The sequence below is a fragment of the Ahaetulla prasina genome, chromosome 5, assembly GCF_028640845.1.
Source record: "Ahaetulla prasina isolate Xishuangbanna chromosome 5, ASM2864084v1, whole genome shotgun sequence".
Taxonomy (NCBI): domain Eukaryota; kingdom Metazoa; phylum Chordata; class Lepidosauria; order Squamata; family Colubridae; genus Ahaetulla; species Ahaetulla prasina.
The window spans coordinates 19,061,185-19,085,918 of NC_080543.1; the positions used below are offsets into that span (position 1 = coordinate 19,061,185).

Genomic DNA, 24,734 nt, shown 5'->3' on the forward strand with positions numbered 1-24,734 from the left:
AAGTGTTGGACAGGATGGTTAAAATTGGAATTAAAAATAATAGAAAACCTTTAAACATAATTTAAATTTATGTGAAAAAGGAGTCTTAAACACATGTACATTTTAGGGCATTTTACATTATATACTTACATTATGGACGCGATGGCTGAATGGTTAAAGTCGCTGAGGTTGTCAGCTGTCAACCAGACCCGAGCTCCACGCAGTGGGGCCCAGTTCCTGCCCACCTAGCAGTTCAAAAACATGCAAATGCGAGTAGATAAATAGGTACTACTTGGGTGGGAAGGTAACAGTATTTTGTGTACCTTTGGCAGATAGCCAAACTGGCCACATGATCATGGAAATTGTATTCAGACAATTGTCTTCCCTCGGCCAAGAAACACAGGTGGGCACTGTACCCTAGAGTCAGACCTGACTGGATAGGGGAAACCTTTACCTTTGACCTTTACTTAACCTGGTAAAGGCACAGTGGTTAGAATGCAGTACTGCAGGCTACTTCTGCTGGCTGCAATTTGGCAGTTCGAATCTCACCAGGCTTAAGGTTGACTCAGGCTTCATCGGTAAAATGAGGACCCAGATTGTTGGGGCAATATGCTGACTCTGTAAAACTGCTTAGAGAGGGCTGTAAAGCATTGTGAAGCGATATATAAGTCTAAATGCTATTGCTACTGCTACCTTTTAGCTTATATCTTAATAGTAATAGTCTTCCTAAGCAGCATATTAGTGTAATATGGCACAGTATTAGTAAACTGCTAGTACTTTTCATAATATTAGAGATTATCATTTGTACATCTGAGTTTTTCTGCTGTTTAAAAAAAAGTCTCATTTTTTTGCTCTTTGTACTTCACTCATGTTTTTGATAGTTGCTTTTGCATTGTTTTCTACAATGTTTACATATTAGTTGCTACCTCTGCTTAAAAGTGTAATGGAAGGGGGAACCTTGCATATATAGCAATAGTAGTACAATACCGCACAATGGTCAACTATAGAACTGATGATACAATATGCAGCTGGTGAAAGTTATTTAAGAAACCCTGACCAATTTCTTTCAGCTGTGATAATTAATACTTGGAATGACTACTTTTCTCTAATGGGAACTTAAGCAGTTTGTTCTCACATATGTTGTTCATTGTGTTACCATTGGCAGTAAAAGCCACATGTTGTAGCGCATTCCCGGCTGAATAAAGAACATTTGCTACCATTAACTAAATTTTTATTTCTTGCCATGGAGTTAACATGATCGTTTTGCTTCTGTCCCTCCTAAAATGATAATCAGGTTATAGGTACCTTTAAAATTTCCCATTTCTTCTCCTGATTTTAAATGACTATTGGAACATTGCTATTATGGCAACAGCTATATAACTGCTGCAAAGATCAAAATATCAAGGGCATTATTTATTTATTTATTTTTATTAAATGTATTGGCTGCCCGTCTTACCACTCGGTAACTCTGAAATAATTATGATGCTGTCTATAGAAAAAGACCCAACATTGGAAAAAAAGTGCTGAGCTGTTATGATTTAATTGAATTCCATATTTTATATGAAAATGCTCACATTTAATTGCCCTGTTTTTTTTATATAACTGAGATAAGAGGTTGTGTTAAAGTAAACAGTTGTCATAAAATGTTCTGAATTGTGCCTCAAAAGTTGATCTGCCACTTTTTAAACTGAAATTCTAGATAGTCTTGGTATTAAATCACTGAGATATACTGAGATTTACTGAGTTTTCATGTTCTTTTTTAGGTCCCTACAAATTCATTTACCTTGGAATTTTATTTACTGATATTTTGTGTGATATACCATGTTCCCCTGTCTTATATTTTTTGAACCCCGAAATAAGCACTTGGCTTTATTTTCGGGGAGGTCTTATTAATTTAGGGTGCCTGGAGGAAATAGCGGGGATCGGCTGCGCATGTGTTTAAATATTTTTGGGGAGGGCTTATTTTCGGGGGGGGGACTTATTTTAGTACATATGCTCAAAAGCCCAATTGGGCTTATTATCAGGGGATGTCTTATTTTAGGGGAAACAGGGTACTTATATCCCAGATTTACTAATAACAATACCTCAGAGCTAGATTGGGCTGAGAGACAGTGACGGGTTACTTAGTAAGGAGCTGTAGCTGAGGATGGATCTGACTGCAAGCATATATACACAGTGGCTATTCATGACATTGACCAAAAAGAATTTCCTTCAAATATAACTTCTTGGTGGCTGTGATTGTGCAGATCTGGCTTTTGCACTACAAATGGCTTTCACAATGAAAATACCATGAATAGTTACAACTCTGTGGAAAGTTGCAGTCATCCAGGTCAGGGGTCTCCAACCTTGGTCCCTTTAAGACTTGTGGACTTCAACTCCCAGAGTTCCTCAGCCAGCTTTGCTGGCTGAGGGACTCTGGGAGTTGAAGTCCACAAGTCTTAAAGGGACCAAGGTTGGAGACCCCTGATCCAGGTCATAGTTGTTTCAAAGGTGCTTTTTCAAAAGGCAACTGGTGGACTGGGGTTTTTTTTCCCCCTTGAGAAAGAAGAAGAAAACATTTTTCTTCTCATCCAAGAAGCTTCATCAGTTGTGTTGGTTGCGGGACGGAATGATAGTTCTGATAAGAAGGTGGGCTAGAGATGGAAAGATTGTATTTTTTTGCAGTCATCTGGTCTTTAGCACTCTCTGAGAACTGTTGAGGCCACTTGGAGGTTTATCTGTGCCCTCAGGGTCACCTAAATCAGTGTGCAATTGGTTGTGGAATCTTTTTGGAATAGCTGAAAGGGCTGTGTGGTTTCTTATTCTTCCACCACTTTTGAGGGAGTTTCATTAAGGACTACACATTGAGTGTGGTTTGTCAGTCAGTTATGAATCCATCTCGTGCTGATTCTATCAATCCCACATTTTTCTAGTTTACCAAGAAGTAGGTTGTGGTCTATTGTGTCAAATGACTTACCGAAATCCACAGCATTTCGCTGGTCACTTTGTTAAAGAGTGAAATAAGATTTGTTTGACATGATCTGGTTTTGACAAATCCATGTTGGCTTCTGGTTGCAGATCTGTTGCTTGATTATCTTTTCCAGGATCCTCCCAGGCATTGATGTCAGGCTGATGTTCTGTGATTTCCTGGGTTAGGTTTTTTTTCCCCTTTTTTGAAGAATTTTTTTTCATAAAAAGGGAGTTTACACACACACACACACACACACCACACCACACACACACACACACACACACAAATAAATATCTCTCCCCAGCCGATTAAATCTCCAAAGCAAATATCAGCATAAAAAATAAAATGTATCTTAAGAGTTTCTATAATAAATCCCTAATAAGCAAATAAAATTTGAACATTGGTAAGAATTAATGAGATGAAGTATTTGTATATCCTGCACTTATATAGTTGTTTATGGTATTTTATCCTTAATACTGCAAATTGTTTCAAATACATTGAAGTTAGGAGTTTAAACAGAATCCAGATGGGTAGAAAACAACACTCATAAGTTCTAATCTTTTCAGTTAAGTAGAGTGATTTTAATGTATGATGGTTTCCCCCCCTTAGATATGAAGAAGTTCTGGAAGAATAATTACACTGATAAATTCCTGATGAAATGGGTTAGTCCTAAAAATGCCATCCATCATTTTGGATGTATTTAAAGAACTATTTAGGAAGCATATCTGAAAAGTGCTTCAAATAAAAATAACATCTGCTTCTCTGTAAACACAGTCCTTATATGTATGCAATTCCATCAAACATTTTAAGTGAACAATTCTTGAGTTATATTTTATGTATCATCCAAGAGCATAGAATAACATTGATAGTTAATAGAATCCTTATTTTGGACAAAAACGTTAAGCAACCATAACAACTAGCAAATTAAAATCACATTATTTTCTTCTACAGAAGGCAAAGGGGTTATAATAAAAAGTTTATTATAAGTTATAATAAAATTAAAAGTGGACATAACTATTTTATTTTTTCAGACAATTCAGTATCTTTCAGTCTTTCATTTCTCCCTGGATTTGGAAAACCTCCAGGGAAAACAGCTGCAAAACTGTTTTAACTTTCACGAAAGAAACTGCCAAACACATAACAGAAAGAAAAATGCAATTGTTTTCTATGTGTTATCTTGATTCCAGACATTATTCTGATTATAATGGTAAATATTCCGTTACAATTAATTTGCAAAACAGCTTTTGTATGGAAAACAGACTATAGATCAATTTGATGTAATGCAATGTAAAACTTAAAAATATTATTCTTTGCATGAATATGTTATGCATTTGCATTTTTCTTATAATGTTAATAACAAAGATGATTATAGAAAATATGCCAATTTAAGATTGCCATCCCGGTTCCTGCAAAAATAGTGGGTGACCACCAGAGAGCAGTAGAGTGACATAGGGATAAAAATCTAACTCTGCGGCCAACTGGTGTTAACCTAGAACTGTGATGGCTAACCTTTTCCGGATCAAGTGGCCAAAGCATGCATGTGTGCATGCAAATACGCGTGCATGCGCCCAAACCCCCAAAATGCAATGCATGCGTGGCCCCCGTGCATGACCCCACCTTGTGCATGCATGTGTGCCCCCGCATGTGGCCCCTGTACATGCACAACCCCCCCATGTTTTCTCTGCACATGCGTGTGTAGGCCCCCGCAGGCGCCCAGCCCCCCACACATGCACAAAATAAACCCAAAGACCAGCTGGCCGGCGGGAGGCACACGCGCATGTGCAGCGGAGCTGAACTGGGGCGATGGCTTGCGTGCCCACAGAGAGGGCACTGTGTGCCACTTCTGGCAAGCGTGCCATAGGTTCGCCATCACGGGCCTAGAATTTTTCAGCCAAGCTACTGTACCTTCAGTTTGTACAAATTTTGCCTTAGATCATTTGTTGTCTTTGCTGCCTCCCTCTTCTTAATATAGGACCCCCCCCAAAAAAAGAGTTTGAAGCATTGGAAATTAAAAGAAACAATAGTTCCCTATTGTCCTATAGTTTAAGGAACTTGTATATGTCAAATTACAATTAGTTATACTTTTAAAAATAGCTGATATAAATTATAGTTAGAATATAATAACACCAATACCATTTCCCATTGTTTGGTAGTGCTAGCATGTGTTGTGTTCTCACATGTTTAAAAATCCCTGCAACAATGTTGTAATACATCTTAGTCTGAGAATAAGTTATTTCCTCTTTAGAAGAAGGGCCATAATTCATTGGTAGGTTTATATACCTGGATAGAAGGTTATTGCTCAATGCACTCTGCTGGAAAGAGACCGATTTTTCCAGGTTTTCAAAGACAATGACAAATGGAGATCTCCCAGAAGAAGCTGGTTTACAATCTGGCACGTCTCCTGGACTTTCAGCTCTTGCTGAATTAATAGGTGGAAGCTATAGTTTAGGTAAGCTTTTGTACAGGTTCAGCTAGTGTACTAGGTTCGGCCATTCCGGAAATGGGAAGAACTCGAAATAGTCATTCACAATCACGGGGAACTTCATAGCCACTCATCTGGACTAGGTTAACCCCTGCCACCTGGGAAGCTTCAGGTCATATAAAATACAGTTGCCTGGGTCTTTAAGGAATGCCACAATTCTAGCGGTACTCCTGAAGTTATATTAGTTGCCTGTGCGTTTCTGGGTACAGATTCAGGTGCTGGTAATAATGGGCAGAATCCTGCAGGGCTTCACATCTGGGCACCTGCAAGACTGCAGTAGAATCTGTCCAACTAAGACTTACTAGTGTCCAAAAGATCCCCAGCCCCTGCAAATTATGGTAGGAATATACTCAGAAGTAGGTTTCTTTGTTAGATATCCCTCCTCCTCCTCTTCCTCCTCCCTCCTCCTCTTCCCCTTCCCCTTTCCTCATTATTCCCAGAGTTGCAGGATCTGTTTTTTGGATTGTCAAAACGACATCTTGCACAATCAAACCCAGCATCTGTGTCATGTCTACATTTTTATTACAGATCCATTGGTTGCAACAACAAAACAAAAAACCCCAAAAAACCCTGACTAAGCAGTTTGTCACCTGAGCCTGACCTTGGTCTTGTACAACTAGTGGCCCTTAGAAATAAGATTAATGTCCTCAATATAGACTTAGTAAACCTGTGTGTTCTTTAAGCGGGCATTTAAGAATGACAAGGCAGTAAATGTTTAGCTGGCCTATATATGGGGATTGCTTATTTTGTTTTAACGTGGTTATGGTATTGAATTACTTTGGTGGCACAGTGGTTAGAATGCCGTATTGCAGGCTAACTCTGCCCACCTTCAGGAGTTTGATCCTGATGAGGTCAAGGTTGACTCAGCCTTCTATTCTTTGGTAAAATGAGGACCCAGATTGTTGGGGCAATAGGCTGACTTGTAAACAGTGCAGAGGTTGCTGTAAAGCAGCAGACCTCAGCCTTTTTGGTTTGGTGGCCTGGTGGTGGTGGGAGAGGGTATAGTTCCCTGCAAGTGGCAAGTGCATGCAACTCCATTTGTGCCTGCGGCTTGCGCAAGGGGAGCTTCACGTGTGAGTGCAAGCAGCTGTCACTTGCATGAGGGGAGCTTCACGTGTGCGCATGCACTCATCCTCCATTCCAAACAGGGTACAGCCTGGTAGTGGGCTGTGACCTGGGGATTGGGACCCCTGCTGTAAAGCACTATGGTGGCTCAACAGGCCTCTGGTGGCTCAACAGACTAATGCAGTCTGTTATTAACAGCAGCTGCCTGCAATTACTGCAGGTTCAAATCCCACCAGGCCCAAGGTTGACTCAGCCTTCCATCCTTTATAAGGTAGGTAAAATGAGGACCCAGATTGTTGGGGGCAATAAGTTGACTTTGTATATAATATACAAATGGATGAAGACTAATGCTTGACATAGTGTAAGCCACCCTGAGTCTTTGGAGAAGGGCGGGATATAAATGCAAATAAAAACAAAAAAACAAACAAAAAAAACAAAAAAACTATGAAGTGGTATATAAATCTAAGTGCTATTGCTATATGTGCATATGTGAGGTTGCTTGAAATACTATAGTTTCATTCATATAGTCATTCACCTGAAGCCACAGAAAAACACTTTTAAGAAATATATTTTGCACATCATCATATATTGAAGAATGAGATTGGAAACTGTATTTCTGGAAGAAAATCAATCTGGATGGTCAGTAAGAGTTAACACAACTTTATGGTACCTAATCAATCAGATCAATCGGTTCCTATGACAAATTTTTAATTTAAATGTTAATGCAAGTTTGTCACTCAAATAAAAACAAGGTATCATGGGAAATTTTCAATATTTTAAGACATTTTAAACCTAAGGTTTTATGGATCACATTTTACTTTTTCAAATAATTGGATAGTAAAAGAAAGAGCTGAAACTCTGAAAATTACTCAGAGGAAACATCAACATGAATAGTTGTTACCTGGGTTATAAAGACATTCTTGGATAATGGATCATCAAAACAAGTGTTGTGATAAGGACACCATTTTAATACACAAAAAATTATCTTAAGACTTCTAATAAAATCTGCCTTAATAGTTTCATGATAAAGCTTTGTACAACTCCTGTTTTCAAGGCCAACTTTAGGCCAGTTGTAGAGTAACCTGGAGAGCTAACATGTACTCTATTCGTTTTTCTTTTATTTTGTTTTTTTAATGCTGGAAAGTTGGGGATGCGGTAGCTCAGTGGCTAAGATGCTGAGCTTGTCGATCAAAAGGTCGGCAGTTCAGCGGTTCGAATCCCTAGTGCCACATAATGGGGTGAACTTCCGTTACTTGTCCCAGCTTCTGCCAACCTAGCAGTTCGAAAGCACATAAAAAATACAAGTAGAAAAATAGGGACCACCTTTGGTGGGAAGGTAACAGAATTTCATGTGCTTTTGGCGTTTAGTGATGCCGGCCACATGACCACGGAGACATCTTTAGACAGCGCTGGCTCTTCGGCTTTGAAATGGAGATGATCACTACCCCCTAGAGTTGGGAACGACTAGCACATATGTGCGAGGGGAACCTTTACCTTTACCTAATACTGGAAGAATTGGCATTGGAAGGTGCTCCTGAGTTTTATCCCCGCTTCTTAATCCTTGTGGTTGGTCCAATGTTGATTAGCAGCTATTTTAAGTTTGGTAATTCTATAAATAGCTTGCTTGCTATTCAGACATATGAAATTAAAGTTTAGAACTGTCTAGGCTGAATTGTAAATCGTTGTTCTATGCCTGCATCATTTTATTGGGAACTGTAGGTAACAAACAATAACATTGGGTTGTGCTGTCGATCTATTTTGTACTGTTGTGCCTTAATCCTAAGCAACAATCCAGTCCTTTTGATCTGTTTAATTTCATTGTGCTATATATTTGTATCTTGAGAAATACCAACTTTAAATCAATTACTTATGTATGATTATCTGTAGGGTCTGAATGATTTCTATATTATAGGTATCATAAGAATCAATGGATTTCTTGGTGTGTTCCGAATGGAAGCTAGAGACATCTACAATTTGTAGTAGTCAGTTTCTGGTAGAAGATAGGAGTTACATATCCAAAGTAAACTTTCCCAATAGGGTCTAGAAAGTGAATCTAGGATTCAGGGATGCAAAATTCAAGTATGCGAAAACTACAGAGTTTTGTTGTTGTTAGTCCCCATGACCCCATGGACAATGTTCCTCCAGGCTTCCTGTCCTCTACCATCCTCTGGAGTACATTTAGGCTCATGCCTGCTGCTTCAGTGACTCCATCCAGCCACCTTGTTCTCTGTCGTCCCCTTCTTCTTTTGCCCTCAATCTTTCCCAGCATTAGGCTCTTCTCCAGTGAGTCCTTCCTTCTCATTAGGTGGCCAAAGTATTTTGAGTTTCATCTTCAGGATCTAGCCTTCTAAAGAGCAGTCAGAGTTGATCTCCTCTAGGTTTGATCACCTTGCAGTCCAAGGGATTCGCAGGAGTCTTCTCCAGCACCAGAGTTCAAAGGCCTCAGTTTTTTGGTGTTCAGCCTTTCTTATGTCCAACTTTCACAGCCATGCATTGCAATTGGGAAAATAATAGCCTTGACTGTAGGCACTTTTGTTGGCAGGGTGATGTCTCTACTTTTTAGTACGCTGTCTAGATTTGCCATAACTTTCCTTCCCAGGAGGAAGCGTCTTTTAATTTCTTGGCTGTAGTACCCATCTGCGATGATCTTGGAGCCTAGGAAAATAAAATCTGTCACTACCTCCATTTCTGCCCCATCTATTTGCCAGGAGTTTTAAGATAGTGTTAATGCTGATTTGGAGTCACATACAGAATCCTGCAAACTGTAACTCATTTATGAGTTGTTATGACAGAGACTCATTGAAGTGCTTCTTCCAGCTTTCTTATCACCTTGGCTGGTTTGCTACCCATAAATTCAAGCTCTGCACCTTGATTGTTTATATCTCCTCTCTCTTCCACTCCTTTCTCAGCTATTCCAGTCTCTCACACATTATGATGGATGTATACTGAATCCATAATCAGGAGCCTTGAGAGGCTACTACACACTGAGCTGAAGATCTTCACTTTATCATCTGTTTCTTTTCTGACTAATGTATGTGTTGACCTTTTAAAGTTTCTACTTAAAAGTGATCTGAAGAGAGCCACTTGTTTGTTTTCATGGTGGACACATACATGGGAACTCTGTGCCATCAAAAGAGTAATAGCAACATGGGGGTGGTGAGGGGAGGCATAGAAATTCTGTGACAGCTGCAGATCATATTATACTTAAAATAAAAGTAGCTGCTATTGTTGTAATCTTTTTAGAGTGATTTTTTTTACTGATGTTTACAAGAATTCAGCTGTTTTGTCAAAGCAGTTGCCTGAATACAAATGCAAATTGAAATTCTGTTGTGGTTTTTTTTGTCGTCTTCGTGAGAAATTAATGTGACTGTCATTTTGAAGAATCTGTAAGTTTCTGCATGAATTATCTGGGATAATTTCATGGCTATAATTTTGCATTTGTTTGGGTTGACAGTGAAAATAAGAGTCCTTGAGATATCTATAATTTGTCTGCGGTGGGCATCTTTATTAAAACATTCTTATTTTATGCATATAATTTGTACTTGAGCTAAGAGCTTGTCTCTGAAGTAATATAATCTGTATAAAGGAAAACAAGATCCAGGCAGAAGAAGAACATAATGGCTTCAAAATCTAAGGGACTGGTTTGGACAAAACTCAGCAGCACTTTTTCATGTGGCTGTTGATAAAAATAGGATCGCCAACTTGATCACGGATATGGCAGAAGAAGAAGAAGAAAGAAAAACTTAAAGAATGGAAAATAATATGAAGTTAGGGATCTCTTTACTATTATGCTGTATTCCTGTTAATTTAGTAGAATACAAAATAAGACTTTGAAGGGATCTTGGAGGTCTTCTACTCTAATCCCTTGCTTGAGCAGGAGTCCCTATATCATTCCAAAGAAATGGCTATCCAGTTTCTTTCTAAAAATCTCAGTGATGGAGCAAATTCTGGAGACAAGCCATTCTACTGATTCATTGTTCTCATGGACAGGAAATTTCTCCTGAATTCTAGGTTAGATTTCTTTTTGATAAAGAAGCTCCCATCCATTACTACTTGTCCTGTCCTTCTTTGGAGAAAAAGTCAACCCTTTCTTCTTTGTATAGCCTCTCAAATATTGGAAGACTTCAATCATCTCACCCCTGGTCCTTCTCTTCCTTGGACTAGGGATATCTAGTTTTCACAACCATTCCTCATATGTTTCAGCCTCCAATCCCCTAATCTTCTTTATTGCTCTTCTCTTTACTCTTTTTAGCTTCTCAAGGTTTTTTGTATTGTGGCGTCCAAAACAGGATGCAGTATTGGCTTTTCTGGCTTTCCTATCTGATAGGATGTTTCTTTACTAATATGCTCTATGCTGTCTCTATTTTCTATTCATACTTCTAAACTATTGCTGGAATTAATGGTTCTCAAATTTAACACGTGAGCACTTGATTCCAGGATTCGGCCATCTTAACAACTTGGGGTTTTATGTCCTACAAAAGGCTATATGTAAATTTGATGAAAGTAGGTGATGATTTAAATGACACAAAAACAGAAGGATGAGACACCAAGGAACATGTGCATATGCACACAGCAGTGAGGAAATGCAAAGCGGTTTGCTACTGGTTCGCTGGTCGTGCATGCGCAGTATGTACCAAAAGGAGGCTTGGAAAGGTAAGTAGAAGCAAAGCGGGGGATCAGCTGTGGCACGCAATTTAGCTTTGCTAGAAAGCAGGAAATCCTGCTTTCTAGCAAAGCTAAACTGCACTATCCCGCTGTTCTACTTATCTTCCCAAGCCTCCTTTTGGTGCATGCATGTGCACATGCGCAGTACGCGCCAAAAGGAGGCTTGGGAAGGTAAGTAGAACAGCGGGTGGTGGTGGTGAATCAGCTGTGCAGCGCAGTTTAGTTTTGCTAGAAAGCAGGATTTCTTGCTTTCTAGCAAAGCTAAACCCCGCTGTACAGCTGATCGTCGGAAATATCGGTTTGGAGGAACCGGTAGCTTTTTTAAACTACTGGTTCTACTGAACAGATAGCTTTTTTCGAACCAGTAGCATTTCACCCCCGGTACACAGGCATATTCATAAGTGTCCATATTACAAGGAAAAATGGGTAGTGTATGTATAAGAATTCAAAGATCTTTTTTTCCCCCCTCTGTACCCTAATAGGTTTTAAGTCTTGATCTGTTCATATTTATATACTTGGTCATACTCATTACAATGTCTTTAAAATTTTAATTATATTTTAATAATTATAAATATTTAAAAGGGAGAAGGGAAAATTTTGGATTGTTTCTCTTTTAGAGAGTTATATAGTCTTGGATGGATGTAAAATTTCATAGCTTTGTGTAAAACTGTGATCTTTGTGTATGTGTGTTTTAACTTTTTTTAAATTTTATTTTAATTTGCATTTATATCCCGCCCTTCTTTGAAGATTCAGGGCGGCTTACACTATGTTAGCAATAGTCTTCATTCTATTTGTATATTTTATATACAAAGTCAACTTATTGCCCCCAACAATCTGGGTCCTCATTTTACCTACCTTATAAAGGATGGAAGGCTGAGTCAACCTTGGGCCTGGTGGGACTAGAACCTGCAGTAATTGCAGGCAGCTGCTGTTAATAACAGACTGCATTAGCAGTCTGAGCCAGAGGCCCAGAAATAAAGAAACTCTTTATTTCCATTGTTTATTTATTATCCTTCCCCCCCCCTTCTCTCTGTATCTTAATAGAAATGAAAAAAATAAAATAAAAAAACATTTTCTTGAAGTTAACAGAATAACAGAGTTGGAAGGGACCTTGGAGGTCTTCAAGTCCAACCCCCAGCTCAAGCAGGAAACCCTACACCATTACCAAGTTACAGCCAGGGATAGTAGTTTGCAATTATGATTCTTCATGGAGGAATTTATAAGGGGTGTGACGAATAGCATGATAGTATAATATGAAAATAATATGGGATTTTTTTATGTCTTTTTATAGCTCAATCATTAAAGGAGTTTGCCCGATTGCTGATTGCTGTAGAAGAGGAAAGGAAACGGCTGGTAAGTCTGCCTGAGAATATGATTATAAAATTCCACTTCTGTTGCTACATCCCAGAAAGTCCCTATTTCAAGTTTTGTAAAATTCCAGCAAGAAGTAACCATATTTTTAAAAATGATTTAGCAGCTGCTAATTAAATACATCATTTCGTACTCCGCAGTCTGCATATTCTGGTTGTTTTTCTTTTCACGTTTAAGAAACCAACCTTATTTTTATTCAGAATTCTTGCTTTTACTTGCTTTTACTGTAATATAGCTGTTACACGTATACAACTACGGTTCTAGTTCTCTTTTTTTAAAACATGAAGAATATTCAGCCAAAAGACCCTAGATTAGAGTGATATTACTTGAAATTGGAAGTACAGCATAGCCCCTTTGCTGCCATCCCAAAGAAGCTGTTACCAAATTGTTATATAGATAGTCCTTAACTTACAACCATTTCTTTAGTGCAGGTAGTCCTTGACTTACAACAGTTCATTTAGTGAATGTTCAGAGTTACAATGGCATGGATAAAGAGACTTACGACCATTTTTCACCGTAACAATCTTTTTAGCGTCCCCATGATCACGTGATCAAAATTCAGATGCTTGGCAACTGGTTCATATTTATGACCATTGCTGTGTCCCAAGATCATGCAATCCCTTTTTGCGGCCTTCTAACAAGCAAAGTCAATGGGGAAGCCAGATTCACTTAACAGCTGGGTTACTAACTTAGGAACTGCTGTGGTTCATTTAGCAACTGAGGCAAGAAAGGCCATAAAATGAGGCAAAACTTACTTAATAATGTCTTGTTTAGCAACAGAAATGTTGAACTTAATTTTGGTTGTAAATCTAGGACTATCTGTAATTGTTTGAAGTTACTATAGCAATGGGGAAAAAAGTGACTTATGACTAGTCCTTGCACTTACAACCATTGCAGCATGCCCTGGTCATATGAGCGAAATATGGACACCTGACAGCTTGCAAATATTTATGATGGTTGCAACATCCTGGGATCATGTGGATTTCCAATTGTAACCTTTGCCAATTGGCTTCTGAGACAATGGGAGAAATTGGATTCATTTAATGACTACATGACTCACATACAACTGTGGTGATTTGCATAACAACCATGGCAAAAAATTGTGCATGACTCAGTTAACAACCGTCTTGCTGAACAACAGAAATTCTAATCCCAATTGTAGTCCTAGATTGAGCATTTACTGTATTTTATGTGATCAGAGCAAGTTATTAAATACCTGACCAGATGTTAGTGTCAGGTCTGCCATCTTTGGCTTGCCACCTCTCTGGCATCCTGCCATCAAAGGCTGGGATGGGGGAGTGGAAGAGGACAAATGGGCAATAAACCTGTATGAGGATGTGATGGGAAGTAGAGAGAAGGGATGACAGCTTGACAAAGACTGGGGAAGCACAGAACCAATTTGTGCCAGCACTCAAGGCCACATATCCTGAGATTGGAATGTAGACTACCCCAAACATCTCAGTGTACTCAAAACACCTATACAGCTCTTCATTGGCTGAAGATGACCTATTCATGGGGAGAGGACTCAGATGAGGGGGAAAATCTGTCACTTTTTGTGTGGGAAACTTAGTTCTAGCCTGATTTTACTGCAGCCTTTAGTAAAAGAACCTATCAGTTCACCCAAATGGGAGTCGAGGGTCTTTCTTTCCTAGGGGACCTGACTGGGGCAGGTCTGACAGTTTCATAAATAGATGATGTTATTTAATTCTAAATAAATAGAAATGAAACAAATAATTGTACTAGCTGTACTACTTCCATTTTAATTGGAGCATTCTATAACAAATATATATCAGTCCTTCAAGAAAAAGCAGACTTGAAAACAAAATCATAGCAGTCAATAATATTTTATTTTAAGGTTATCATAGCAGAATCTTCCAAATTTGAACCCTTCCTCCCCTTATCTTCCCGAGTGTTAGGGAGAGTTTTGTCTGAGTTATTTTCTCTGCTTACATTTCTGTCCCAGACTCAGGGTTTATTTTTCCTATTGTTGGCTCAGTAGCAGGTCTTCCTGTTCCTCAAAAGAATTCCTTGTATTCATTACATTGCAGTTTTTTTTTTTAAAAAAAGTTTTCACCCCTGCCATAGATTAATCTTCCCCAACTAGTGTTTTCCGATTGATTGGAGAAGCCTCAAGCCTGCTGGATCACAGATTTAGGAGCAAGAGAAGATATCTGGAAACATAGCCCAATGTATCTGGCATGTGCCAAATTGAGGAATTTTAGCAGAACTGAGGCTAAGTGTTCCACTCCTTTTCCTCTCTGTTATCCAACAGAATGCAGAAGATGAATTTTTTCCCCTGGTCAAGTTTCAGTTGGTAGATGGAGATGATGAATACATCTAGTCTTTTTGGCTGTCTGAAGGGAAAATCACGCTCGCTCCCACAGTCTAATGAATAACTGTCCTGGTTAGACTTTAAACACAGTTATGCTGGTGCCCCAGGAGTGTTTCCAAAATGATACAAACCGGTTAAATCTTAACAGGACAAGGATTGACCTGTGCCAAATTGTTTGCTCCAGGGAGGATGGTTTATAAATTAGAATATTATGAGAACTGGTTTGGTCTAAGGGTTAAGGCACCAGAGTAGAAGCCAGGAAATTGTGAGAAGACTGGATGACTGAGCCAGTCACTCTCAGCCCAAAAGTCCCCTAGGCTCAGATGACAAGCTAGATCAGGGGTGTCAAACTCAAGGCACGTGGGCCGGATTTGGCCCAATGGGTGCTTAGATCTAGCCCTCAGGGCTGCTCTGTAAACCAGGGGTCTCCAACCTCGGCAACTTTAAGCCTGGAGGATTTCAACTCCCAGAATTCCCCAAAGCTGGCTGGGGAATTCTGGGAGTTGAAATCCTCCAGGCTTAAAGTTGCCGAGGTTGGAGACCCCTGCTATAAACAACAAAGGGCAAGACAGCCCTCAGTGCCTCTGCCTCTGTAAACAGCCCTCAGTGCGTCTGCCAGAGAAAATGGAGCTCGTGAGGGGCACATGTGGCCCTCTCAGGCTTCATTTTCAGCCATGACGGCTTCCTGCATCTCTCTACCAGCCTCCCCAAGCTTTGTAGACAGAGGGCTGCAGGCGGCCGTCGCAGCCAAAAACAGAGCCTTGAAGAATGACATTGAGGTGGTCACGTCCCCCCGCCCATGTCTCCCCTGGTCCCCCGAGGTCAAACACAACCCTGATGTAGCCCTCAATGAAATTGAGTTTGACACCCCTGAGCTAGATGGTCAGTTCCTGTCGGCACCAATAGATCAGCCCTTGGCTGATCCCAAATGGGAAATGAGGGGAAACGGTTAGGAAAGGAGGGAAAAGAATAATTAAAATACTGTCCTAAAGAAGCACACATTAAGGTGGATGCAGTCATTTTATTAGACTTTAGTAAAAAGATAAGCTATCTAGAAACACATCTCAGGACTGATTTGATTTAAAGATGAAATGTTTTCACATTGACAGCCATAGTGCAAATGGTCTCCATTTAACCTACTTCCTGAAGGCTAACTTTTCTCATTTTTCTATCTGCCTCTGTACTTCGAAACAGAGTTTTATAACTAGATTTTAGTGTCAATATTTTCATACTTCATACTTAAGCTACTTCAGTTTACCAAGTTAGATGAGTTTCCAGCTAAGGTGCCTAGAGGACTGGAGTTTCCATTTAAAAAAATGATGTTGATGTTTAGGTTAGGAAACCTTTCTCGAAATAGCTAAGAATGGCCTGTTTTCATCTAATGGTTGGAAAGACCAAGAAGCTTCTGTATTTATTTTTTAATTTATTTTCAGGCTGCTGTGAGGCTAAATCCCAAATATCAGAATTGTATGAAATGTTTTTCTGCTCCATCTTGGTTATAGTATAATCTAGGAGAGTGATGGTTAATCTTTTCAGGACTGAGTGCCCAAAGTGTCTGTGTGTGCGCGCGCATCACTGCGCGTGTGCCCAACCCCCCAAAATGCAATGTGCATGTGTCCCCTTGCATGCGCCCTGCCGCTGCCCCATGCACGCACAGTTCCCCCCTTACCTCGGACGTTCCTCTCTGCCTGCATATGCACACAAACACACCGCATGCACCCCTGCCAATGGTGGGTTGCTACCGGTTTGCCCCAGATCAGGCAAACGGGTAGCAGCAGCGGCAGGAGTCTCCGTCCATCCACCCGGATGTCTCTGCGCATGTGCAGGAGCGTTGCGCACAAGCACGTGCACGCCCACGAGCGAACCGGTAGTGATGGGATTTGAATCTGGCCCCTGCACATGCGCGGCAGAGGTCCAAAGACTAACTGGCAGGCAGGAGATGCATATGTGCGCAGCGGAGCTGAACTGGGGCGACAGCTCCCGTACCGTCAAGAGAGAGTGCTGCGTGTCCCCTCTGGCACACATGCCATAGGTTTGCCATCACGGATCTAGGACTTCATCTTCTCTTAGCGAGTGAGGAAGCAGCTGCTTTGATCAGGGATCTTTCAGTCTAAAATGACAATTATTTGAGTTCCTCAGTTCTACAAAATCTTCTGTAGGAAGTTTGGAGGAAGAGGTGTTATATAGACCATTTTGAACTGAGGGAAAGGGTTTATTTATTTATTTATTTATTTATTTGATTTTTATACCGCCCTTCTCCCGAAGGACTCAGGGTGGTGTACAGGCAGAATAAAACAAGCAATACAAAATACAATTAAAATGCAATTTAAAAAACTTATTAAATTAGCCTGAGAATTTAAAAAATTACCTTACACTAAAAACCCCATTTAAAATTAATAAAAATTTACCATTTAAAATTCAGTTCAAGCCAGCCCCGCGCGAATAAAAAGATGTGTCTTCAGTTCGCGGCGGAAAGTCCGAAGGTCAGGTATTTGGCGTAAGCCTGGGGGAAGCTCGTTCCAGAGTGTGGGAGCCCCCACAGAGGGTTAGGGTTAGGGTTAAGATAAGGGTTAGGGATGGACATATAAAGATAGATTATTGTATTAAAATGTGTGCGTATGTTTTGAAACTTTTGACTCGTGCATGCCCTTATAAAACTCAAGTCCCGGGGGCTGGATGCGGCCCACAGGATGTTTCCCACTGGAAACAGCAAAGGTAGAGCCCATGGTGCCTCTGCCAGCAAAAACTACAGCCCTCTCGAGCTTCATTTCTGCTGGCAGATGGTTGCAGGAAGCTGTCACAGCCGAAAACAGAGCTCAGGAGCCCATTTTCGCTGGCAGAGCACTCGGGCCACCACAGGAGCCAACCTGGCCCCTCAGAATCAAACACAACCCTGATGCGACCCTCAAAGAAATCGAGTTTGACACCCCTGCCTTTATTCAAGGAGCATCATGACTACTTTCTTGAGATTTAAAGAAAAAAATTCTCCAGGAACAATAAATGACTCTTGTAGTCTAAACATTAGTTGGAATCGTTTTTGTATGTGTCCAAGAGAGCGCTATGATGTATGGAAATATCTAAGTAATGTTCTGCCATAATCATTCCCAATCAGAAATAACTAACAGCTCACAATCTCTTGATACTCTCTTTTTACTAGCTAATGAAAAATGGCTTTAAACACGAGCCTTCTTGCCAAGAGTTTTTGTCTAGAGCATTGAAGGGTGGAATAAGAAAAAAAAAATGTGTCTGGTGATAGAACGGAAATTGAATGTCACATGAAACCCCCTTTTAACTTGCAAAATATTAATATTGCTGTTAAAGACCAGCCTCACTTTTCTTTGCCATCTGTAGCATTTCCTTTTGCTCTCTTTGTGGAGGTTAATAGCAAAATGGTTGCAATTATTCATATTACTTTCTCCATCCCGATGCATTCCTTTTTGAGGATACTGTCTTCTCTTATTGACCTTTTTTAGAAGCAGAGGTTTGAATATGCTTTAAAAATAACCTTATTATTTTTTAATTATTATTACTATTTTATTACAAAATTATTCTCTGAATTTTAGCGTTCTTCCATTTGGTTATCAGCCTTTCATGTGTGTGGTTTTTTTTTTAAGCAAAAGGATAATCAGTAGGATGGGGGAAAGGAAGAGGGTGCGAAGAAATGGAGAATCTGCAGAGTGACTTGGCATTGGTCTTCTTTTAGGCAGAGGGACTCATCATTCTTGACCATTGGTCATGCTGGTTAGAATTCATAGACTCCAATGATATTAGGAGATTGAAGGTTAAAACATATGAGGAACAATATGTAGGAATTTGGTATGTCTAGTTCAATGAAAAGAAGGACTATGTGACATGATAGCAGTTTTCCAATATCAAAGTGGCTGCCATAAAGAACAGGGGATCAACCTATTCTCCAAAGCAACTGAGGGCAGGACAAGAAGCAATGGATGGAAACAATCAAGGAGAGAAGCAACCTAGAATTAAGGAGAAATTTCCTGATAGTTAGGACAATTAATTAGTGGAACGACTTGCCTTCAGAGGTTGGAGGATGCTCCAATACTGGAAGTTTTTAAGAAGAGATTGGACAACCATTTGTCTGAAATGGTATAGGGCCGTGAAGGCGAACCTATGGCACGCGTGCCACAGGTGGCACACGGAGCCATATCTTTGGGCATGTGAGCGTTGCCTTAGGTCAGCTCCAGCGGGCATGCACGCGCTGGCTAGCTGACTTTCGGGCCTTCCGGGCCCACCAGAAGTCGGGAAATTGGCCATTTCTGGCCACCGGAGAGCTTCCAGGGGGGTCGGGAAGGCTGTTTTCGCCCTCCCCAGGCTCCAAGAAAGCCTCTGGAGCCTGGGGAGGGGGAAAAATGGGCCTACCGGGCCCACCAGTAACCTTTTTGCTGTCATGTGCCAAAAGCAGGGGAAGCATGGGGGGAGGGGTGTCGCACGCACATGGAGAGGGGGACAGGGCGAGGGGAGTGTTGAATTATGGGTGTGGGCACACGCAAGCACGATCCCCCCCCGCATTCCCCCTGCTTTTAGCACACAATGGCAAAAAGGTTAACCATCACTGGAATACGGGTGGACTAGAAGACCTCCAAGATCTGTTCCAACTGTGTTATTCTGTACCCTAACCCTATAATGTTATTGATCCGTAGGGCAATGAAATGATATATTCTCCCTGAGCATCTGGAAGATTTTAAAAAGAAATTGGACAACCAGTTGTCTAAAATGGTATAGGGTTTCCTGCTTGAGCAGAGGGTTGGACTAGAAAGTCTCTAAGGTCCCTTCGAACTTGTTATTCTGTTAAAATATCTGAAGCAATCTTGGTAACTGACCTTAAAACAACACTGCCCACAATAACAATGAAAAGAGGATGAAAAGCAGATTTAAAGGCATTAAAACACCCAGTAAATAAAGAAAGAACAGTTGCAGCAGGAGGAAACCGTACAATTTTTTTCTTTAAAGGAATAGTTGTGCCACTAGAAGAAAAGCAGAAGACTTTTGCTTTTAGAATGTGTATTCTATTATGAGCTTTCACAGTTTGGCCAAAAAAAAAAATTCTAATGGTCTGCTGGGTTTGCTCATGACTTTTAAGATTTGACACACTGTCTTTAATAGCGCCATACTCATTGCACTCAAACAAACACAATCTGTGTATGGAAACTGCTATGCTGCACAGAAGTGTACAGTATTTTGTGTTTTGACTCTGATCCCCTTAAAGCATTTTTAAACACTTGGCTTTTCACGCAGGTCATGGATGGATGGATGGATGGATGGATGGGCGCACCCTATGAATTTCTAGCAATATGGACATATGACCTCTGGTGACATGATGGTTAGAATGTAGTATTGCAGAATGTTAGAATGTCCTCTGCCGCCTGCCAGGAGTTTGGTCCTGACTGATTCAAGGTTGACTTGGCCTTCCATCCTTTTGAGATTGGTAACATGAGGACCCAGATTGTTCGGGGTTATATGATGACATTGATAAACCACTTAGAGAGCGCTGTAAAGCTCTACGGAGCGGTATATTGGTATTGCTATTGCCAAACTTCTATGGAGATTCTCAGTCATCCAGGTTATGGCTGTCCTAAAGGTGTTTTTTCAAGAGGCAACTGTACTTTCTTATTTTTCTTTGAAGATGTTTCGCTTCTCATCCAAGAAGCTTCTATTGCTATTGCTGTTGCTATTTTGTCATTGAACCTGTGGCTGCTCTTTTTCTTCCTGTAATACTGTAATTAATTCTGTAAGATCTCCCAGAGTTGTTTGGAATGGGGCAACCTAGAAATTTAATAAGTAAGTAAGTAAATAAATAAATAAATAAATAAATAAATAACTAAAACACAAACTATGGGGGAGGGAAATTACAGGAAGCTGTAGAAAGTGAATGATTGCATCCATAGTGCCCTTGAAATAGCCTTAGGCCATAATGTAATTTAATTTGATTTACTATAATGCCCTAGCCTTTGTTGTGTCATAGGGGGAAATTGCATTTGAAGACAGAGGGAGTGGTCTTTTCTTCCCATAGGATTATGAGTCTCAACTCAATGGTTTCAGGGTGGTAGAAGGCAGGTCATAAATATAACATCTGGTTTAGTGTTCAGAAGACTATCGTTTTCAGTCCACAGCATCATGGATTTCTTGAGACCTACTGCTCGTTAGAATAAAATATCAGGTATGCCAAGAATATCAGCTATTCTTAAGGGCTGTGGTTAGAATGCAGTACTGCAGGGGATTCAGCCAGTTCGGACCGGTTCAGGCAAACCGGATGTTAATTTTAATCTGGTTCGCTGAACTGGTTGTTGCAAGGACTGGATGACCCCACCCAACCCTCTCAGGAGTCTCCATGCAGCCCATTTTGTATGCCAGGTAAGTGTGAAGCCCATACGGAGGCTCTGGGAGAGCAAAAAACGGAAGTCCGGAAACGGGCCTGTTTCCGGGACCCAGGGGATGCCATTTTCACCCTCCCAGAAGCTTGAGGAAAGTCTCCAAAGTCTGGGGAAGATGAAAAACGGGCCTACTGGAAGTACTGGAAGTCCGAAAACAGGCCTGTTTCCGGCCTCCAGAGAGCCTCCGGCGCCCGGGGGAAGCCATTTCACCCTCCCAGAGGCTCGAGGAAAGCCTCCAGAGACTGGGGGCCTCCTGCACCTCCTGGTGCAGGAGGCCAAGTAGGACACACCCACCATGGTCACGCCTACCCAGCAACCAGGCAGAGAACCGGTTGCTAAAATTTCTGAATCCCATCCCTGGGGCTAACTCACTGCTCACTTCAGTAGTTCGATTCTGAGCTGCTCAAGGTTGACTCAGCCTTCCATCCTTCCGAGGTTGGTAAAATGAGGACCCAGATTGTTGGGGGCAATATGCTGACTCTGTAAACATGCTAGAGAGGGCTGTAAAGTACTGTGAAGTGGTATATCAGTCTTAAGTGCTATTACTATTGAGGGTGTATATGCTGGTAATAAAAACAGTGAAACAGCGGAGTTAAGAAAATGTGGCTTTGATTCAGAAATAAGCAACTTCTTCAAAGAATGAAGGCTTTGTAGATCAGCACTTGACCAGTTAAGAATTTGTCTAATCTGGCAAAATAATGACCACATATCTTTATTTAATTACCTACAAAAACAGCAATTTTAATTACAAAAATAACTAATTTTTGCAATACTAAAGACTAGCCTTTGCCGCTTGGCACCCTTATGCTATGTTAGACGGCATCTCCAATCATTAGCAATCAGCACAGTCTTCCAGAAACTTCATGGAGCACCATGCCAGGTTTCATGGAAGCCTTTAGCTAGAGTAAACAAGGACCTTAAAAAGCAATCAGCTCAGTGAAACAAAGCACAACTGCCTATGTGTTGAGAGAAAAATAGCATATTGCATTCATTTGCCATAGATATGGTAGACTTGCTGATAGGGTCTTAGATCTTAGAGAGTTGTGTTGTCTGCCATTATGTACGATATTTTTCCAAAGCCCTTGCATCTAACAGCTCAAGGTCATTAGAAGAAGCTAGACAAATACATCTTAAATAGAAAAAAACATATTGGACAGAAGCACAAGGCAGACGTTTTTTGAGATAATTTCAGAGTTACGATGGCCTGCTTTTTAACAATAGCTAATAAAAACTGCACTTGCTTTTTAATCCAAGAAGTTGAAATCCAGAACAGAGCTGTCATTGACCCACTAAGAACGAGATTCAGTTTTTTGTAAAATTCCATTTGGGAATAGTTGGGATTTTCCTCTCTTCAGTTGCCTTCACAAGAATTTACTAATTTATTTCGGAGTCTGCCAGGTATGCCTGCGTCATATTCTTAAGTGTTTGGCTGTTCTTTTTCCCCCCAGAATAAATTACTATAAAACAGTTTTTGTCTAAGAACTTCTTGCTTTGACAATGACACAAAATATTCCATTTCCTGATTCCTGTGATTCCTGTGGAATACTAATAGACCCAATACTGAACTGATCAATCCTTTGTTCTGCATATACTTTGAGTCTTCAACTCCTCAAATTTGTAATTAATACAGCTATTTGTTAAATTTTCTGGGGATGCTAGAAGTAATTGTAAGCATACTAAATTTCTGAAGGCTTAGGAAGATTGTGAGAAATTATGAAGACTGGTTATAAATAAAATAAATGAGAGCCAGTTTGGTCTAGGGCTGTGATGGCGAACCTATGGCACGCAAGCCAGAGGTGGCACACAGAGCCCTCTCTGTTGGCACAAGTGATGTCGCCCCAGGTCAGATCTCCGTGGCATCTCTTTTGTGAGCTTCTGTTTCACTGCAAACGACGAAACAGAACCTCACGAAAGAAAAAGTTCTTCCCTCTTGCCGCACTGCCAGTGTTGGGATGTCCCACCTCCCGCCAGCCAGCTGGTCTTTGGGCCTCTGCTGCACACGCATGCATGTCTGTGCACACACATGTCTGTGTATGTGCATGTCAGCACATGTGCACATGCATGGATGAATTTGGAGCATGCGTACGCAAATGTCGGCACATGCATGCACAAATGTTGGCTTGTGCGTGCGTGCACTATTCAATTTGGGCATGGGCACAGACAGTTTTGCCGCTAAAAGGTCTAAAAGTTTGACTAAAAGGTTCGCCATCACTGGTCTAGTGTTAAGGCAGTAGACTAGCATGTGGGAGATGGTGAGTCCAAGTCTCGTCTTGACCATGAAAGCCAGGTAGATGAATTTGGCCCAATCGCTCACTCTCAGCCCAATCTACCTCACAGGGTTGTTCTGGGGAAATCAGGAGGAGAAAGGTGCATTCTTTCTGACTAGTTCTGATGATGATTTTTCATACACACACACAAAAACAAAGCACAAGAGAATCTACCTGATACTGTGAGTGGGTGAATGTGTTTTAAATTACTTATTCTTAACTCAGAAACCCTTGTATAATTAATTAGTACTACCAGAAATTATATTTCAGGGTATGATATGCTTTAGAAAAATCTATACTTTGCTTGATAAGCAGATCAACGTAATATAAAACGAAACTCCCAGATATGTCAAATAAAGCAGCTGAACAGAGCTTCCTTTGGACATTAAAAAGTGTCTCCATTTTTCATGGTATACCAAACAGCTTTGTCTTTTTTGTCTTGAAGAAGACGCTTTGTAGGAGTGGGAGAGAGAATACTGCTTAGCCGAGTTCAGCCAGAGTGCAACCTGATTGTACAGTAGGATTCCAAAATCGCAGTACCACTTGCTCTTTCTTGTTCAAAAAGATAATTCATTCCTCTTTTTCTTGGTTTTTTTTTTTAAAAACCACAAATCCTTGCTGCCTTGAAAAGCGATTGATGATCTTTGGGACTTCAAGCCCGGTACTTTCAAACAGACCAAAGTTCTTCATGTAATTTATCTTAATACAATCCTTGTAATAACCCTGGATGCTTGATCTTAACGGAAGATGAGATGAAGATTTGCCTAAGGCTGTAATCTGCCTCAGATAATACCTACTAGTCTGTCAGAGTATATTTCCCATCTTGGGACTGACCTAAAATTGTAAACTTCCAAGGCTGAAACATCTGGTTTCATTATTAGACTTTGTTATTCCTTTTCTGTTAGATTTGTTCTAAAAACTTGCTTGATGAAGATTTTAGAAGGGGTCTAAAGCTTCAGTGTTCCTTGGGGCTGTTTTTGTTAAGCCTAGTAAATTCCTGTTCACTCAACTCTGGACTTTATAGGGCTTCTTCATTATGTCTATGAAGACTTTGTACACACTCTCATCCGCTTTGAGGAGAGAAGGAAGCCCCAAGCTAAAACATATCTCTCATTTGCCATCACCTTCTCTATATCTAGGGTTTATCTTGATGGCTTGTGTGGGTAAACCTTTCTACCGATTTTACTGAATCCAGAATTGCACAGTAGTCTCGAGTTCAAAGCTGCTGGGCATC

At 40.5% G+C, this 24,734-nt stretch overlaps 1 protein-coding gene across 1 annotated transcript in view; it reads left to right on the top strand.

Annotated features, from left to right (window-relative positions):
• ARHGAP42 (Rho GTPase activating protein 42) overlaps positions 1-24,734 on the top strand; it is a 199,297-nt gene that overhangs the window by 51,475 nt on the left and 123,088 nt on the right. The window contains exon 2 of the mRNA XM_058185229.1: positions 12,433-12,494. Coding sequence (XP_058041212.1) covers positions 12,433-12,494 — 62 coding nt within the window. The remainder of the gene's footprint in view (positions 1-12,432; positions 12,495-24,734) is intronic.